We start from the raw sequence: 20,581 nt of genomic DNA, 5'->3' as shown, positions 1-20,581 counted from the left end.
CACGCTTGTTACAGATGCAAAGATATGAAATATGCAGCAACACTGTGCATGTATCGCAGGCAGACTGTGAATACAAAACACCATCATTGGTTGCATGCTGGTCAAAAGATCAATATTTGTGTTGGAGACTGGGATTTTTTTTTTTTTTACAGAAACATCAGTGCACGTGGTCTTTCCTGATATTTCTTAGAGGACCTACAGTTCAGCTAACAAACACATCCATTTCTATTAGAATGCTAATCAAAACTGCTCAGCCAAGAAGGCTCCTTCTGAGGTTAATAAAACAAAGTAATTCATTCTAAGGAAACCATGACTTCTTTAGGAGTGGGGGGCCACTGGATTTTACATAGCATGGATCACAGCCTGCATGCATGTCTCCATCTCTCTCGTTTCAGCAGTGCTTGCTAGTGTGTCATGTGCTTGTTCACCAGTTTGTTCCAATTAGTGGGTTCTTTGTACTTCAATAATGGAAATGGAGTCAGTTCATGTTTACCTTCAAATGTATCCGGGATTGGTTGAATGGTAACATGATGCTACAAAGGTATAGGTTAGCAAATCACATGACAGTAACCCTCTATAGGTAAAAGCCATGCTCAAGGAAACCATCTAGATAAATGCTAATATTAGCCACAACAGTGCTACCATGCTGATGTTTAGCATGGATAACTAGTAGTTGCTACTGTGTCACTTAAGTTGGTGATTTCATTAGACTTTGTATGCATACACAGTTTTCATGACAAGCCATGAATCATTTATTGCAATATTTCAGTTTCCAGTCTTGTGTTTTGATTTCTCACAGAAGATGCTGGTTCAGCAACCGGACATGAGTCGTAACTCTGTCCTGAAAATCTTCACACAATACAGTAAACAAAGACAACAGACTCACTATGCTGTGATTTATCTTTATATTCTTAAGCTAGTGGTTAAAAAAAGTAACATGTATTTTCCTTTACTTTCTATTGCTTATTACTTTCATTGGTTAATTAATCATTTGGTGCATTCCGAATTTCAGAATTCTCAAGAACAAATTTTCAAATCTTTTGACACAGCAGTGCTGATTATTGTTATTATTATTACATCACATTTAAATATTGGATTATTGGTATTGCAGTCTGCTTTCCTGTCTAATTTCCTGGAAAACATCATAACTCTAGTGGGTTTGGATACTAATCAACCCTTGAAATGCCTTTTTTTCTTCATTCCATCTTTTTCACCATGACATCGAACTGCATGACATCATTTCATCAATTATAGAGAGGAGATGAGAAAGCATTGTGATGGGTGTCAACTGCGAATAAATCAAAAAAAAAATGATAAAAGTATTTTGGTTTGCTGTTTCACAGTCCGTCATTAAATCCCTTTGTAACCAGCTGCTGACAGGTACTGCATCTACTTCATCCCTCTGCGGAGCATTTGATTTGCTGCAATGAGCATGACGCTGATGATAAATGCAATAGCGAAGGCACAAATCAGGCTTTTGCGCACGCATGTGTGTTTTTCCTGTTGTGTTGGGCTTGCTGTAGGAAGAGGGAACAAAAAAAAAACATGTTAGCATACCTGTGAATCTTAATTTTAGAAACATATGTGTGGATTGAAATCTGACATACTGTCAATGTCCACGTGGGACTCTGGACTGTTCAGGTGGCTCTCCTCAGTCATGATGATGTTCTCAATGTCTTTCATAGTGAGGTGGTCGCGAAACGTGTCATAAAGCAGTCTCTTGAGCTCGTCCACAGTGAGTTTCTGCATGTCGCACTGCAAACACAAACATGAAATATAATAAAGCATCAATCACGTAATTTTTAAGTTTTTAATTGATACTTTAACTTATGATGTGACTCCTACTTGTACCAAATTGTGATTGGACTACAGTAAGACAAAAGTTGTGTCAATTTGTGCATGATGTATGTGTTTTAGGACCACACACTGAAGTCTGAAGTAGCTTAAAGGTAAGAACATATTTGCAGTTAAGAAAGTATCATGTGAATATCAGAGTGGTTTCATTTGTTTTGATAGACTTGATGAAACACATCTGATGACAGTGCATACCTTCCAAAACACCGAATCAAAGTCTGCTCCATGAAACTTGTCAGGCATCCCAGCTGCAGACAATTTAGGACCGAGCAATGTGACAAATTCTTCAAAGCCAACCTGGCCGTCACCTGACGAAACAGACAGAAATACAAACGTGTCACCGCACGAGTTCAATTACATGCAGCAACCGACAGGGTCGAAGAGAGACGGAGACGTACCATCCATGTCAAGTCTTTGGATGATAACCTCCAGCTCCACCTCATTGGGCATGTAGCCCAGTGACCGCATGGCCATTCCCAACTCCTGCTTTGAGATAAAGCCATTCCCATCTCGGTCAAATACTTTGAAAGCCTCACGGATCTCTGTAGAAAGGAAAGAAGGCATAGACCAAGCATTTTTATACACAGTTATCACTTATGCTTTTAAACTGTTGCTGGAAATATGTGTGTTTAGAAGTCAAAGTCAGTGTGTTTGTGAAGAATCCAGTTACTTCAGGCCATAGCTTAAAATGTATAATCCTTTGTGTTTTAGATGTTTAAAGAAAATGGATGTGTGCCTCAATCTTTGGTGTTTGAAGACTAAAAAGCAGTTTTTGGGGTGCTGGGGAGGATTTACGACAACGAAAATGGCGATTTATATTGACTAAATCCCTCATATACTGTTGGAGATAATCACTACTGTGCTAAACCTACTGTCCAAATAATTACAGCAGCTGGATTTGTTTTTACATGGTTTACATTTCAGCACCACGGAGAGCAACGGAGAGGCTGCAATTTAATCTTACTGCACCATTAATTACACTGTGGTCAAATCAAGGGTTACTTTCAGGTTGATTTTCTCCCAAGTTTGATTCAATACAACCGTTTATAAATCAGCCTGAGGTAAACAGGCAGGCAGAAAGTTGGCCTTTATTAGACATTTAAAGGATATCCAGCCATGATCTTATCATGAGCCAGTGCTTGTTACTGTGGCCAGAGCACAATTGGTTGTGACAGAATTCAGTGAAGAGTTTCGCGTGTTTATAATTAACTACAACTTTTGGTAAATAATCCATAAACATTACCATTTGGCTTCGGTCCTCAGCCTGCATCACAGCATTCTGTTTGAAGTGGTAAAAAAGAGCAGTTGCACTTCAAAGGCAAAGAACCTGGTCGGCTTTTTTTTTTTGATGTAGATCCACAAGACTTCAAGTCAATATGAGCTCGGTATCATTTGATTAGATTAAACGATAAAATGAACTGACACCACTTATACAGCAATATATAAATGATGTCAGTCAATACGTGGATAGCGTAGATATCCAGAAAGGTGATCTGAACGGTGGTTTTAGCAGAGTAATCGATCAAAAATCCACTCCTTCTGTCATCAAACATCAATTAATTTAATGATTTACTTAACAAATGATCCCACACAAGAGCTTGGATGTCTTGTTTCTTTGCATCATAGTCATTAAAAGTGTGATTATGCAGAGGGTTTCTATAATGGGGAAAACTAATTTGCATGCACCTATGTGACTTACACAATTTGCATGCAAGCCCGCAAGTGGGCAAATGCTGGCCATCCATCTTATGCACACGAATGGCTGCGGTTTGTGAGTGAAAGCTTGTAAACTGTGGCTGAAGTGGTGTCAGTATATAGTCTAAAGTGGTGGAAAAAAAGGCAAACTCTACATGAGGGGAGGCTTGTGCATGTAAATTGAGGTCTTGCTGGACAAGTGACACCGTCTGTACCATACCTTGACATATCAGACACAACATATTTGTCTAAATTACAGCCAGCAGTGCTGCTTGAATTTTGTTATCTTCCTTTGGTACCATCCTGGATTCAATGTCGCGACCTCTGGTGCCAGTGACAAATAATGAATTCACTCAGCCAGCTGAGCAGCGGCTGGACTGCTGATGCTCCTTTCCACTATCAGAAAAGAGACACGGACACGCGATCATGTCTTTACTTAATCTAATTAGAATTCCAGATCATTTACATTCTTGACACAGATAATATGTAAATTTATGTCTGTTGATTTAAGACTCAGCACTACAAATACTAAAGCTGTTCACTTTCTTTCTATTACCCCCCTCTTCCATTCATCAGTGTCAGCTTCAGTTTTATAGGTGTATATTCAGATTTGCTTCAGAAAATTTTATGTAAAAAAAGTTTATGCATAGAAATTGGACGTTTATTCACCAAACAATTTTAATTTCCCCCGGGCCTTTATTCTGAAGTTTATTATTTACTGGAGTGAATGAGGTAGATACATTAACACTACAAGGTAGGGCAGGTTCTGCAACCTTGGATGTGGCCTGATGCTTATAGTGACATTATAAACATTTGTTCTTGTTTGTCACATGCATTTGTAAATGATTTCACATGATGCATTGTGAAGCATCAACAATGCATAGAGCATAAATGAATGAATTTACACTTACGATGAAATACTGCAATATAAAGCTGCAGAACAGCAAACTAGATTCAAACACTTTTGTACTGCTGCGAGTCCTTCATCAGAAAATCGAAGTAACCTTGCACCGCTGTGAGGGTGCACCTGCTCGGTTATGTATCACACGGGCCAGACAGTGAAAATCCCTGCACTATATGTAAACACAGAATTAAAAAAATATATTACAGCTTCCCCACTACAGCAGCAACGTCTCTGCTCTCTAGTGGTGTAGATGATACACTTAAACATTTGGTCCTACAGGCCTTGCTGCTGTAGTGGGGATGCTGTAATATTATACAACCCTTGTAGCAGTAGTGAAAGAAGGATCCTTCACTTTGGTAACATGCATTAATACCATGCTGTGATAACAATATCACACAAAATGTACTGAAACAGAAGTGATATGACCAATTCATCAAAATCGTTCCACTTCAGAGCAAAATGAAATATTGACTGACAATTTCATGGCAAGTCAGACCAACAGCTGCCAACAGAGTCACCATGCTGATTGTTTCCTGGATGCCTGTAGACGTTCATCTATATTCTTCAGTACGAGCTGTTTGTTTTAGGTTATTTGATCGACTGTTAAATTATCACCTCTTTTCCATTAATCAACCAGACATCCTCCTCCTTCGTACTGTGAGTAAGTCTTGGCTTGATCCCAAACTTCTCCTGTAAGGACCGAGCCTTACCAACGTAAGAAATATACCTAAAATTATCTTATCTCTCCTAAACCTGAGATCAGACCTTACGAGTATGCTAAAACAGAACATGAACACTGTCTATAGTGACCTCTCACAGCAATTTATGCTGGTTGTTGGTGTAGCTAAAAACATCTATGAAAATGGTCCATGGTCCGCAGGCTGATGCCAGGAGTCCCACTGCTGCAAATACTGGCAGAGTGTCAGTGCTGCTGGCAGGGGCAAAACACCACGGAAGCTCTTTTTCCTAAATCATTGAGGAAATCCCAAATAATAGATTTTCAGCAAGGGGAAGTGAGTGGAGGAGCCCAACATGGCTTTTGGAGAAAGATGGCACAGTTGTGCATACAGATGTCACAGACAGTAGAATATAAATTATGTATCCTCATAAATATACTGTATTATTTCTGTGTTCTTCAGTCATTTTCTTCAAACATAATACCAACAAGTCCAACAACATGTTGGCTAAATGCCACTTCAACAACCCCTTAATACACACATGTAGTGCAGGCAGTGATTTATAGAGTGTTAATCTCTGCTGTGGAGGACTTGAGATGCATAAATCTATCGCCCTGTAACTGCCAATGAAGGGATAAGTTGACTGTAGACCAGGGATTAGCTGATAAAAAATGTTCTGTATTGTTTTTATTGGCACGAAACTGGATGAATTCTGCCTTCTGACTAAAACACCCAAACAACTTTATCCTTGAAGAAAGACACATAATCAGCAATGAGAGAACCCTACTGGGATTGTCCAGATCTCTTCCCAAAAACACTTCACCTTCAGTAACGATCATGACATTGAACGATACGATAATAGCTTTGATACAGCAGGAGGTAGATGAAGGAGTCTCCTGGCTCCACAGGAAGTGAAGAGAGGAGAGTGAAAACAGGCCGTCTTCAGTGTCCAAAGATGAACATAACTTTACTCTGGGTTTCATCTCACAATAGTCAGCTCATATTCTTTATTATCATGCCAGCTCTCAACTTAAGCCAATACTGATCAGTGATGTTTTATGTGTATCAATCTAAAACGGGGGGAGAAAGAGACCCAGGCCTTCCTGCTAATTGCACCCTGTTTGTCAGGATCAAACAGAATCTGTCAGTCCAAGATGCAGCCAGTTGTAAGGATGAAAGGGATGTAAATAAAGAGTTGTGTCCTGCCCCCTAACACACACACACACACACACACACACACACACAAATTAAACACCTGTTTACTGCAACTTGATATTCATGTCCATGTAACAGAGAAAGTTACATGCCCTAACTGACTTGCTGTATTTAGCAAGTGTTTTGAGAATGTTCCGCAATTCTTTTCAACAAGGCTGCTCAGGGATAAAAATATTCAGTGGCAGATGAGTCCGACTCTTTTCATTAAATAAGAACCCCTCCCAGGTGGATACATCAATAACAGTATGATGACACCCATGACATCCGTCTTTCTGATAATCAAAGTGGGAGAAAAACATGTGAATCATATTAACCAGGGGAGGAGCTATGAATGCCTCACAGCTGAACAAAACCTATACATACAAACCGCTGTCAAAAGAATCCAATTTGCAAGAAAGTAACAGTAAAATGAAGGTGATAAATGGATTTAGCTACTGCTCAGGATGGAGGACTGAAAGTGCCAAAATATAATCTGAAACTCAATTGCTAATTTAATCTGTATGCAGTGGTTGGTTTTAAGTTTATATCAGATCTATTTATTCTGATTTGTCTTCAAACATATTTATTCGATTAATGTCAGAAATGTATAATTTTAACAAATCAATCAATGTTTTGCCTGCAGACTTTGTCTAATTTAAACACTAATTGGCTCTGCACACGGATCAGCTGTCTTCAAGCTGATCGCACATTTTTCACGGCGTCTGTTTCTGTGTTTGAACGGAGTTTAGTCAAAAATACAATATGACAAACTATGGCGCAGCAAGTCCTGACACTCTATCAGTAACGGCCCCTGCAGAGGGAGTTACAATAAGCTATATTAAAAAACATAAATCACTCCATCATCCCACACATAGTCTCACTTCACCTCCACCTTCTTTGTTTCTGCAGAGTATTTATGTCATTGCATTTACACAAACAAAACACACACAGACAGGGTGAGGAAGTGCTGCACAAGCCCTGCAGCTAAAACAACTCTTGCTGTCAAAACGTACTGGAAATCACTACCTGCAGCTCCCTTCAGGTCAGCCGAGTACTGCTCACTGTTGCTTACCTTTGAGAGGCACACAGAGGCAAACCCTTGTATTTATTAACCTTAAGAAGAGCTGCAGAGTAACATGAAATGAAATGTAAAGTTGTTTTTTCAAGTCATTAGTTCGTGTCTGTGTCTCTGATGTGAATAAAATACAGCTGTTGTGGACAGACAGACAAGGGGAGAGTAAGGGCAGACTCATTATTAACATCTTGTTATTTGTGTTATTGTTTGAATCTCCCCGGACAGGACGGCTACAATTCCTGCAGTGGCCAGACATTTGTCTTTGACCTCTGACAATGTCACATTAAACAAACAAACGTCTGTAGTTCTTAAATCTTTTTAATGTTACTTTACTTTACTTTACTCTTTTCTTTTACAGTACTGCTGCAAAAATCACTCTATTTGTAAGCACAAAACACAACAGCTTTGCATACAAAGTGGAAGATAGTCCACACTTCACTACAAAGCGCGACGTCTGGGGGATTCTCCCGCTGGCTGCGATCTATAAATATTGTTCATGTCGTCTGTCAGAGATGTACCAAGCAGCGATACAAGCTCACTGAGATCTCCAAGAGTGTAACTGCTGGGTAGTCATGGCTGCTCATCTCTAAAACCAGGGGTCTTATCTACGTCGACACATGTGCAGTTAAAGTGTCTGCCAGTGTACTGTCTGTCATGGCCTGGTTCAGTAATACTAACTGACTTTACAATATAAGCCAGACATAACTTTGTATACAGTTTACAGTGAATCAAATTAAACAGGGGCTTCGGTGTACTTAGTCAAAGTATTGTAGGTGTATTGAGTTATCCCAGAGCTTATCAAGAATAATGGGCTGGACTTGGCTCTGGACCTGGGTTTTAATATAGAGCTCATTAAATAGGGAGACTCCTGGCACAGTGAGTAGGAACATGATTAATATAGTGAATACTGTTATTCCATTGACATAAAAAACCTGAGTGGCTATATTATGTGTGATTTGACGAATTAATGAGTGTTTTATTCTACAGATAGAGAGAGTACCTTCAACACAATGCCCGAGGTTCAGATTTTAAAAGATTGATGAAGCTGGTTTGAAGTTAGTTGCAACTTTGTAGGCACATTTATCTGATGTGCTGCTAATAAAGCATGAATGAACTGACAAACAGCATGTTCACTGGTGTGTCTTATAGACTGTATTTGAACTAAACACAGCCCTATGTAAAAAGCAGGGATGCATTATAAGTAGCTAGAATGCATAGATGTCAGTTGGTAAAGTCAAAACCGCTCAGTTTATAGATGATCGTGTTTTCCTCATGACTTTGCGGTATCCTGTTTTATTCAAATTATGTGCTTCTGTGGAGGTCAGTGTTGTCTTAGTCAGTTTTACACTTTCAGATCTACATTGTTTGAAGTCCCAGATGCAGGAGAACTGTTGTTGTACCCACTTTACAAGCTGTGCGTGGTTAAAATGACAACTCTAATAAAGAAAACTCTGGTTTTGGGTGAGAGATTCATAAAGCTCAGATATGTGCTCTAATTTAGAAAGAGGCTGGACTACAGCTACTTTTACAGTAGTAACGGTTTGAATACATATCAGGGTTTATGACAAGTGCATGACACAAGGGCGAAGAACAGGGTAGGATGCCTTGCTCCTGACCCTGCCCACCTAGATAACCATCTGTTCAAAAACACTCCCTGGAAACTGCAGCTCCATTAAGAGCTGTGAGTACTTCATCAGGCTCTGTAAAGCTCAGCAAGGAAGACAATCCTCTTCATTCAGGGTTTGTCACTTATGTATTTGATTTATGCAGCTGACTTAAGTTTTGCAGTTTTGTTTCCAATTGCATCTGGAATTTGTTGCATATTTCATTTGTTAATTCAAACTTAGCATTTTTTAGATTAAATCCCAGTTTATCTCTCCAATGTACTGAGGTCCTGTCAGTGGACATTTAGTTGAATACAGCTGCTTAATGAACCTTGTAGGCATTTGTTTAATATATATTGGAGAACTGACCAAAACAGCTGCTCCTTTTGAAAGTGCTATCAATTTTGTTAATGGCCTCAAAAAGTTTAGATGTATTTTCTGGTTTCATATTATTTCTTTATACACTGACTTTAATTATTTTTGGTCAAAATGTGTCTAATTTATGCTCGTTTGTATTTGACGGTCTGAACACAGGAAAGCTTATTTTTACCAAATTAAACAGCTGCTGAACCAGACACAGACCTCCATCTTCACCTCTGCTTTAGCAGTGTTAATAAGTAGTGACTGCTAAGAAAGTGTATTTTGTGTCTCGATGTATTGTGTGTAACCTTCTGCTGCAACAGACTTCAATACTGTCAGCAGAGATTTAAACTTTGAAGCCCGTATTAGCAAAGCGGCCGAGACAGCATTGTTCCACCTGAGGGATGTTGCTAAAGGAGGGCTGTTTTTTATATAATAGCAGGATCCAGAAAAATTGACTCATTCTTTCATTACCTGTGGATTGAACCACCGTGCTGCTCTCTTTGATGGAATGCTAACACAGTTGAAAAAGGAAGGAAAACTTCCTGTAGCTCCAAAACTTTTAACAGGGATGTTTTAGCCACCCTGCACTGGCTCCCCATGTTCTTAAAGCATTGACTATATAACAGCTCCTTACATCAAGGGTCGTGTAATTGTCTTTCAAAAAATAAATGCTCTTATGGTTCCTAAAGTTGCCCATAAAATGAAGAGAAATGGCTGTTTTGCTATAACACTCCCCTCCAAATTAAACTCCCTTAGCGTTCAGGTGAGCCTTATGTAAACAGGCTGCTTTTTAAATGTTCTTTTTAAGGCTATATTATAAGCTGCATTGATTTGGTTTTTACTAAAACAGACATGCAGTGTCCGTTAATGCGACAAGTCTCTTTGCCCAGGATGCAAAGTCCTTGTGTTGTCCTTGCGTTTATCAATGTGTACTCTGTCATGATAGTCAGCATGTCTCTGCAACAATGTCAATGCTGAGACAAACTCCTGTTTGTTTAATCCCACAACTCATCATCTGTGTGTTCTATAATCATAAACATTTCAAGTGTATATTGTGATACTATTGGTATATTGTGATAATATTGGTGTTTGCACGCCAAATGAAGTGCATATGAATATTTTAATTAAAACTTCCAATTATTTTCTTAACACACAAATATTAATAAGGGTGGAGGTGTAATTCTATTAGAAATCTAGAATCGTATACCTGACTGTGACATACAGTTGGGATACTGGATAATTCACAGATTATTCAGAACATGTCAAATTACGGTGGAAGTGTGTATATGCACCTTGCACAGGAAAAGCTATTATCATAAATATGATTAGGGAGAGTAATTACATGAGCTGAGCAATCAGGGAAATTTTGGCCCACAGTAATTAAAGGTTTTGTGGATGAAACAATATTTATCGACTGATTTTCAGACCTCTATGAAAAAGGGGGCAATTTTCATTCAGAAGCACTAGACTGCAGCACTCGTTGCAGACCAGCAGCATTCATCTAGAGAGCTGCAGCCTCCCACATTGTGAGTTAAGGTGGCACAGCTGCAGTGTAAAGGGTACATTGGTGATTGAAACCCCTTAAACTGGCTGGAGCTTCAGTAAAGGGAAGAGGTTAATCTGAACTCTCCGCAACAACTACAAGCAAAATGCTCTTTAACAGCTGCCAGTGAGGCTGCTCAGCAACAAAAGGCAGAGTGCTGTTTACTCATGGGCACTGCTAAGGTGTGAGGCCATATAAATGTAGCAGTGCATTACATGCTCAGTGAATTTTCCCTGGGTAAATACATTCATGGTTGAACGGCCATCACTGAATATTTAATGGCTCTCAATTAGTAAACAACTATCTGGAAAGACTTCTCCATTACCTGAAAAGCTGAAGGCGTATAACACACACAACACTCGTGTACCACTCTTTAATTCTTGCTTTTCCAAAGGCAACCTTTTAATTAAATTCATGTCGTCACTGCAGATAGTGGATTTTCAATGTCAAATGAGTGGCTCAAAGCAAGGGCAGGCAGCCACTTGTGGGCCCAGGCAACCTACAGACAGAAGAAGGGGAAATGGAATTCCCTTTGCATAAAAGACTTGTGATATCAAATCTGATCTGACTTATCTCTTTATTGGAGTCTGCCTGGCTTTGTTCCAAATCGCTGCCACCTGTGCTTTCTCATTGTAAAGACCATTTGCCAAAAGAATGCATTCTGTTTTAACAGCTATGTGCTACAGTTACAATAGTAAGAGTGAATTTAAAACTCCAATGAATCCTTGAGGTGATCAGTTAATTGAAGCAATTAAAGACAAAATGAAGAGGACATAATTACTTTCTATCTTATTGGAGGCTTTAATCTGCCACAGATTTAAAGAGAATATACATTTCAATATGACTTTTTATACATAAGATTGTGAACTTGCTATTCGTGATCACCTTTCATCCATTTGAGGATAGGACAAATTTCCATCATCTCCCTGACTTTTCCATCAGGTCTCTTTGCACAGCACACATGACTTTTAGAACAGGTGACTCTTATTGTGCAGAGATATTTTTCTTACAGATACTTGGGATGTAATGCATATGCAGCAGCTATGTCTGTACTTGTCAGCCATACATTCACTTTATGAAGGAGCACACCAAACATTTTACGCACAATCAGATTTCAGAATAGAAGCGCAGACTGACAGGAGCTCTCCAAGGTCCTAATCTGGTCTGAACGTTGCCTTTAGACTCTTATAACAAGTTTAACCCAGAAGCTTAGTAATCAAACAGTAAATAAATATGTCTCACCTTCCACTTCATCCTCAGGTAGGTTAACAGGGGCCCGGTAGGCGAGGACATCTGGAATAGTGCAAAGTCCCTTGTACATGAACCTGGTGGTCACGGCACGCACTGGCATTTCTGCGAGGGAGAAGCAACAACTGTGTCGCGATCTTCATATAGCCCAGCTGTCCGGAGTTTTGACAGACCCTTTGCTACAGTCCTTGATATTTTAGAATAAATATCAAGCAAATGAAACAGGGAAAGCCCTCTGCGCAAACTTCAAACCTCGTCGTGTTTGGAATATTTTTCGGATAATGGCAAAAAGACAAAAAAAAGATACAGTCACCTTGCAGTGGGTGAATGCAGACTGTAAAATCGCCTTAGGTTTCAATGCACAGCTTGTAGCAGCCTAATGTAAGCAAATATTAAAGCCATTTCATAAAAATAACATGTCAAACTTTTACTTCATAGCCTGTTGAGCAAAGCTCAGCTATATCAGGGATGCTTCAGGCATTTGCAACGCTTTAAATCATCACTCAGAATATTAGCTCATTTTAAAATCCGGTCACTGACACAAACAGGCTACTTTGCCATTGTTCTGGAGCTCCTGCTTCTCAGCACTGAAATGATAATAATGAGATTTTTTTTTAAAGGAAATGAATTATGTTAGAATAACAATTTCACTATAGAGCTTACTGATTCCTATAACGCGTCTTGTTCTTTTAAACAGTCTTTGCCCGATATAGTCTGCCTCACTTTTCTTTCCCGTTTCGGCATCTTCTTAAAAAAAAAAAAAAAAAAAAAAAACTCGATGAAAAATAAAGCAGCAGCACCGGCGAGCTAATCTTATCCAGAAAACGAGGCAGCAACAAAATATGGTAAAATGTTGTTTCTTTTTTCCTGGAGAGCAGCTTCAAGGGAATCCTGGGTGACCCCCTCTCATCTGATACAGACACGCTGTATGAGGCAGTGATCCTCTCTCTCCAGCTGTCTGCTCCAGCCTCATTTGATTCTTTCAAAGCAGCACACATACACACACGCCTCCAACCATGCTGTCGCCGCCTCCGATACAGGGGGAGCCTGTGACCGTTTCCAAATTGGCCGCCTGTAATGAAATTCCAGCCTATCACTTCACCTGTCTGTATGGGATGTTAACACATTATGGAGGAGTGCTTGTTTGACGCGTCAGAAAAGTATTGAATAGAGCAACAAGTGGGATTTTGAACCCTGTTTGTTGTCGCCAAACACTTGGTGACAGTGAGAGAGAAATAGGAAGAAATTTGAGATGGAGGAAAGATGAGCATCTGAGGCACAATAAACACTGGGCAGGTTGGTGGAGCCAGAATCATGAGGCAAAGATGCCTGTAAATACACAGAGATACACAGCACAAATGCAAGTGCTTCCTGTGGTTCCCCAGCAGGCTGTACGTTTCTAAAAGGGGGTTATTGGAGGCAGGTCTCATTCTATAAACTTTAGAAAATAAAGTTTTAGGTAAAATCTTGAAGGTTGAAAGTCCCAAACCTGCCACAGGAGATCTAATCTTGGAAGCATAATGATGTCAGAGTGAAACATTCTGCTGGGATAACATGGTGCTGAGGTCTCAGTTATGATGTTGCTTGGCCATACAATTATAGTCAGTATAGTATCTGTCAGAACTGGCACCATAGCAGTTTAGATTGGCTGCAGAGGCATTACAGACAGGTATGTGGACATCCTGATAATAAGGAACTACATGCCCAGAGGTGATAAATGCACAGACCTGATGGCTTTTGTAAAATACTTGGATCACCTGTGAGCTGTAGAGCACATTTAGAATAATTAAGAAGATATTTAAAAACAAATGCTAGTCCTAGAAGCTTATTGATTTACTGAAACATTACAGTTATGATTACAAGCGCCACCTGTCAGGAATGCCTGCATGTGCATGCATGGAAATGCTCTGGGTATCTTTCCACCCTGGTTCACACCAGATAAGCACGGTGTGTGTGTGGTTCCACTGGTTGGTTCTTCGAGGGTTTATAGGACTGACAGGTCTATTCCCCTCTGAATGTGAGGGGATTGTCTCTCTCTGCTGCACCTGAGCCCCCCGCTGGCTCTGTGCTCAGACAAGCAAACTTCTTAAAACCTGGATAACAGGCTTTGTTCGGATACACAATGTGAGGGATATGCGAGGGCTCAGATTCTAAAGTCATCTTCAAATTGTACAGACACACTTGATGAACAGTAGAACTGATTGTCAAAGATTTACACAGAGTAACATTCACTGTTTCTAGACAGACCACATTCTTCAGATTTTAAAACAATGGATTCAAAATCTGGAGACTTGAAATTCAATCATCTCAGTTCTTCTCAAATGTCTCACACATAAATCAGCTGTACAGTTATAAGGTCACTATATGCCTCAGAAGGTGAAAAAAAGAGAGCTGTGGTGCTTCTCTCGAGGAAGATCAACTCAGCCTGGGGCTTTGCTGGTGAGCACCTCACCTGACATCCATCCAATCATCATGGAAGTATGTGCCTGGGATGAGCTATGGGGTTCCTACAGAAGCAACAGACCTGAAAGCAGGAGGTGAGAGACGTCAACACTATGAGCTGACAAGCAGGAGGGGGAGATGGAAATATTCAAAACTGGAAGGAGGTATTTCATCCAAGCAGCAGGGTTAGGATCACCTACTGCTTCACCAGACAGTAGTTAAAATAATAAAATAATCTTAATGGAGGATCACATGATCAGACATCTCTTTAGATTTGTAACCACTGGTCGTGCACGACTGTAAAACATCCAGCAAGTCATCGCCTACAAGGTGACAAGCGCTTATCACACTTTGCCGTCACTTCACTTGATATTCAGCTGCCATTGTGCGTCTCCATTATTATGTCCACTTTGTTAGGTGCTGACAAGATGTTTACCTACCTGGCGACTTGTAATAAGACTCTAGAAAGGACAGGGTGATTTTTAAAATAAACAAACTGGAACCTCACATCCCCTACATGGCAAATGCAATCTATAAAACTAACAGTGCAGAGAGAAGTTCCAGAAATCTCATCAGTGACGCCTACATCAAAACACCTTACTGTCAAATATGCATCTGGTGTTATTGATTGCTTTTGTAATTGACTAAAGAACCTCTGGTTTCAGTAACTACAAGGTTGTGCTGACAGTGTTTGTGTGATAAGAATCCTAAGCATTTTGGCACATAAGAATGGTGAATGATGCTTTTATTTTTTGTTTGTTCAAAGGGGCCGAGTCAGTTTTATTTATGCAGGTGGCAATCACAGACTCACATTAGAAAAGAAACTGAGAGTGTAAATTGAGAGAAAAGGACAAAGACAGCTAGAGGACAGTATGTCGAATAACCAATAAACAGAAATATAAGAGAATTATCATTAGTTTATCACTAAGCTCAAAAAAGGTATCTATTTTCTTTATAAATAAAGTTTTCACAGTACAGTATTGGTGAAAAACCTCACCTGTATTCCTGAATTTAACACTATTGCAAGCACAGAATCTAAACACACATATTGACTATAGTATATAGTGGATGATGTGTGTGTTTTTCCTGTTTGGTTCTCCTTATTAAATTTCTCTTGAGGTCACCTTCTTACTTATCTTCTATCAACAGAGATCTGTCAAAATGTGTTCATTAAGACATTTGTTATTGTTATTAGATGAGAAGTATATTAAGAAAATGACCCAACATGTGAATTTAAGTGAATTCGATTATGCCGTTGTACTCCTTTTCCTGTTCCCCAGCGTGCTCCGTGAGCTGCAGGTGTAATTGGCAATTAGGAGTCGGCGTACAACATGGACGGCGATACGCAGGGATTCATGAATTTTTAATGGTAAAATGCATTATCGCAATTCTCATTCAGCATAAGCACCTGCTCTGGCTCGGTCAACTTTCCCTGACACTAATTTGTCCTTGGTCGGGTCAGCGTGACACACTCCAGTTTAAACATGAACCGGGAGTCTAATGCACTGACCTGTTTCAGGGAGGTCACTATGATGTCATCTGTATAACAAGTTTAATTAAAGTGTGTTGAAAACATGCTGTTCTTGAATGTAGCCATGTTTAGAAGGCAGACAACTGCAGCACCCTCGCCGTGTGTTCTGCACAGACCACACCAAGACATTTGGGTGTTGTCTGCAGCCTGTTGGCAGTGTTGCCATGATATTCTCTGCTCTCGGCTGTGACAGCAGATTATGATGGATTCCTTAAATTACCTGTTGCTGTGGCAGATGGCACGCTTTGTCATTAACTGCAATTGTGAGAATTCTCTGGCATCTCCTGATGAAATATTCATCATACATCTTAATGACCAATAGGAATGTAATTCATTTCTTCCCTCACCCCATGAGGGCCAGATTAGGACCAGGGGAGCCACCAAGACTGCTTATTGAATGTTTACATTGTCACGTATTGAAGTGATGTATTAAAATATAATGGGGACATCAATTGCTGCACCCCTCTGAATATTTCTGGCTGCCTGGGGTATTTCTGACATCTGATTGGTCAGTTCTGGTGCGACCATAAAGAATGAGTTACTGTCAGCCATATTAATTCTTTACAATGGTACTAATAATGGGGAACTGACAAAAGAAACAAATAATCACATTCTATAGACTTAATAAGACAGTTGTGTTTCTGCTGTGATGTCGGCCATGTTGTCTGTTCTCCCTAGCTGATATGTTTCTTCAGGTCAGTTTGTTGTTTGTTTGGGAGGGTGGGGTATAGGAATAAAGTTAAAGTGACCCTCACATCAAACAACACAGCTGTCATCATGTTGTCTGGAGGACAGAGTGTCGACGCTATCTCCGACTTGCTATCCTATTACTGTCCATTTAATCCCCCAATCAGCGAAACATGGCCCCTGCCACACCAGCAGACATAAAAACAGCCTGACAGGTGGAAAACAGCTCTAAGAAGGACCTTCATGTTCAATAGCAAGGCGCTGGTTGAAAAACAGGTCCCCTGGGAGGATGTGGAGGGGATGTGTTGGAAAAGGAAAATGTAACTGCTCATTTTTTCTGTTGTTATTTGACTAATCACTCAAAAAAATAGTTATTTTTCTCTTTAATTCCATTATCCAGTGAGGGATTCCTCTCTCCTCCCTTTGCTGTGCCCAACAAGGATTACAGATTTTAGCTAATTTTACAGAAGACAAATTTCACTGTTCTCTGTTTAAACCTTCTTTCCACTTCAAAGGTGTAACTATCAGACTGAAAAATTAATTTTGTGTGAAAACCAACTCTTGCTTTATTTAGGGCAATTCCACTGAGTCCACACAACATCAATGGAGTATTCCATCAATAAACATTTTACCAGAAGGATGAGGTATTGAACTCCATCTTCATAGCCTGCTGCATCTGACAATGAAACATTAACAGTAGTTAAAAGCCTTCACAAAGAACTTTAAGTGCACATTCAATCACATGAATATAAAACCCAAAAGCTTTCGTATAACATGGATAAATAAATAAGTACATGAATCTTCCTGCTAGATTTATTGTGCCAGTCTAATCCCTGGATAAAATGCCAGGATGCACCTCGCTGGGAGAAAAACTTTTCTCATAAAGTGTGAATAATCTCTTGGTTCACAGTTATGTCATGGAGAACAGAAGTAATCTATGCATATGAACATAAATACCATCAGTAGAGCGTGCTGTGCATGGCAATAATCACATCCTGTTCTGTACCATAAGTGTGTGTGTGTGTTTAAAGTGCGTTTGTGCAGCTAACTTTTGCTCTTTGTTCAGTGGTGGAAGCCTTGGAGCGGGTCATTAAGCGCAGATACTGACACAGTGCTTGGATGGCTGGCTGTTCGCTATACACCAGGGGGTGCCCATCAATCAGGGTGAGAGGCACAGCGGAGTGACAGATGCTTGATGGGCGATGACACTAAATATGCTGTCATTTGGCCAGAGACTGAAACCAGGCTCAGTCAGCGGGCCTCGTTAAATGACAGAAGCGACTTCCTCCACTACATTTCCTGATGGAGAAGTTGTACGGCAGGAAGACTTACGGATACATTCAACATTTCACTTGTTTCTCCCCCCAAAAAATCTGTCCTGTGAAGATTGTTGATTATAATCCAGGGAATTAATTAAGCTTACCATGATTTAATGAAACAGGATCCATAGTCAGCTGTAAACAAGGTCAAGTTTAATGGATCTCTTTGTATGTTTTGTGTTTTTATCTAGCGCTTCTTTCCTCATGCTAACACTGCTTCCTGTCCAAAATCGTGACCTTGAGAACTGTTAGCCCTTGAGGAGCGGGTATCTTGTCTTGCACTAAAGTCAATTATGTTGAGGTAATGCATTATGGTAGGTAACATTCCCCAGACAATCAGTCATTGTCTGTGCAGGCTGGTTGCACTGGCTCACCTTCCTCATCTCCCATTCCATTACACCACAGCAGCACAGGTTAGGATCTGCGTGAGGACCATCCCTGTTTCTGACAAGGTCACCCCGTCCTGTGGATGGGCGGACCCATGTATATTTACAACTACATGACTCAGGATCAATTATGGAAACTTTTAATCTTAGCAGTGGGATCTCCTACTGATAAGCGATTCAGTACAAAGGATTTTCTCAAGGTTCCTAGTGTATGAATAAACGAATACATTTTTTATCATATACAGGGATTCACACTGGCTCCTGCCATTCAACAAAACCTCCAGTTTCTTACATTGTGTAATAATATCACATGTAGCACAGTGGGGTATAGATGGAGCCGAAAGGCAGCATTTACAATGAAGCATTATGAGTCTGGTCACAACAGCACTTTGAAAAGCCAGATCAATACCATTTCTGTGACCAATTTTACAGTTCTCTGGGTCGGGTTGCCTCTGGAGTAATAAAGCTGTTTTCTCCGCACATTCTTCAGCCTTTGCTGTACTGTCACTGGTGGCAATATTAAGGCAATATGTTTGATAATCCGATGGACTTGCCAACAATTTCTGGTCTGCAGTTCCGATCAGATCGATCGCATGCACAGAAAATGTAAATTCAGTTTCTGAGTAATGCATTGGCTGAATCTTTGTTTTGACCTGTTCAAAAAACAAACACATTCGTCTCAGAACTGCAGCCAAAAGATAATCTGAGGAAGACTTACAATAGATCCTCACAACAGTATTTTAATCTTGATGAATCAGCACCGTCTCTCAAAGTGTGCTGGAACAGATGGTTGGTTTGTACAGGGTCAGTGCGACCCTCCACTTTGCCCTCATGTCATGCAGTTTGTGCATGGAGTCAGCTGACGGCCAATCACCATCATAAGAGAGCAGCCAAGATGCTGGCGTTTGTCCTTGGTGAAGCAGAGAAGGTGAAGCTGACTGTGATCCAAGATGTGACAATATATCGGGACTGTAAACGGAGCAGTGATGGAATGCAAAGCAGGATGGAAATTACTGGATTGAGTTGCAAGGTTTAAATGTGCACTCTTAGGATAGAGGAAAAATGTAAACAAAGCTGGCTTTGTTTGTAATAAAAACTCCTTTCAGTCTGATGCTTCTTCATTTTCACAGAACGAACATCCTCTGGCTGAATTTCTTAATGACGCAGCAGATGCTCTCATCCAATTTGAAGGGTTGCTAGAGCCCAGGAATCCATGGTAACTGCTATCTTCCTGTCAGGACGCCCAAAACAAGACAGACAACTGTGAGCCTGTTTTTCAGTAAGAGAGCCTTCCTTTCCAAGATGATGAATTTGATGGTGAAGCGTTTACGTTAATGCCTCTATTATGCACTGACGTGTTTGCTCGGTGGATCAGTTATCTGTCCCGCTCTTCATAAGGTTGGAGATAAAAAAAAAAAGGACTGTAAATTGGAAAGTTTCTTATAGTGCTTAATCCCTTTCTCCACCACACAAGTAGGGTAGGCAGCAATTCAGTCTTTGTGTGTGATAATATTGCACACTTGTCAGCATTAATACACTTTCAAGTAAATAGGAAACATTGAGGTGAAATTGAAATTTTTGGATATGTAAGCACTTTAGGAAACTTCCTTCTTCAGGCACAGTACACCAACAGGATGGCCTGGTGATGTAAGTTTTTTGGCTTTGGCAGTTTTGCAACTTCATGTTCCTCTTTTCTGTTTTGTTCACATGTTGGATAAATGAAAGCTAACTCCTCTCTGCTACCAGTTTGTCCTTTAACCCTCCGGGGACACGTCTTCCCCACACCTGTCACTAAATACTGTACAGTCTGTGTGAGCTGTGTGCTGCTGTGGTTTGGTCCCTCCTCCTTGCTGTGACTTTGTGATCTGTGTGATAACTCCACACCTCACCTGACTGGCTCATCACAGAACAGCAGTGTTTGGTTCACTGCACCATTGTTTCAACTCTCGGCTATGTTGAACATCTTCTATTCGGGAAGCAGGGAGAGCGACTGCAGGAGGTCCAGTATTACCTGCACCGGATATAGCTGAGTCCATTTCTGCCCTCGGTGTGTGCTGAG

The 20,581-nt window shown here is 40.3% G+C and overlaps 1 protein-coding gene across 1 annotated transcript; it reads right to left on the bottom strand.

Annotated features, from left to right (window-relative positions):
• Positions 1-1,389: 1,389 nt before the first annotated feature.
• cabp7b (calcium binding protein 7b) lies at positions 1,390-12,260 on the bottom strand. Its single transcript, XM_028418300.1, has 5 exons — positions 12,152-12,260; positions 2,253-2,396; positions 2,050-2,162; positions 1,608-1,755; positions 1,390-1,517 (listed from the first exon to the last, which is right to left on the bottom strand). Exons 1-5 carry the CDS (start codon positions 12,258-12,260, stop codon positions 1,390-1,392), a joined length of 642 nt encoding a protein of 213 aa, XP_028274101.1.
• Positions 12,261-20,581: the final 8,321 nt, after the last annotated feature.

Source organism: Parambassis ranga, chromosome 12, assembly GCF_900634625.1.
Source record: "Parambassis ranga chromosome 12, fParRan2.1, whole genome shotgun sequence".
Taxonomy (NCBI): Eukaryota; Metazoa; Chordata; class Actinopteri; family Ambassidae; genus Parambassis; species Parambassis ranga.
This window is presented reverse-complemented; position numbering and strand designations above follow the sequence as displayed.

Excerpts from the sequence above, each read along its gene's own strand:
- cabp7b (XM_028418300.1), bottom strand. The coding sequence starts at position 12,260 with ATGCCAGTGCGTGCCGTGACCACCAGGTTCATGTACAAGGGACTTTGC. Across the intron at positions 2,397-12,151 it reads ACCTGAGGATGAAGTGGAAG|AGATCCGTGAGGCTTTCAAA; the intron begins GTGAGACATATT and ends TCCTTTCTACAG. Across the intron at positions 1,518-1,607 it reads GTCCCACGTGGACATTGACA|CAAGCCCAACACAACAGGAA; the intron begins GTATGTCAGATT and ends CTCTTCCTACAG.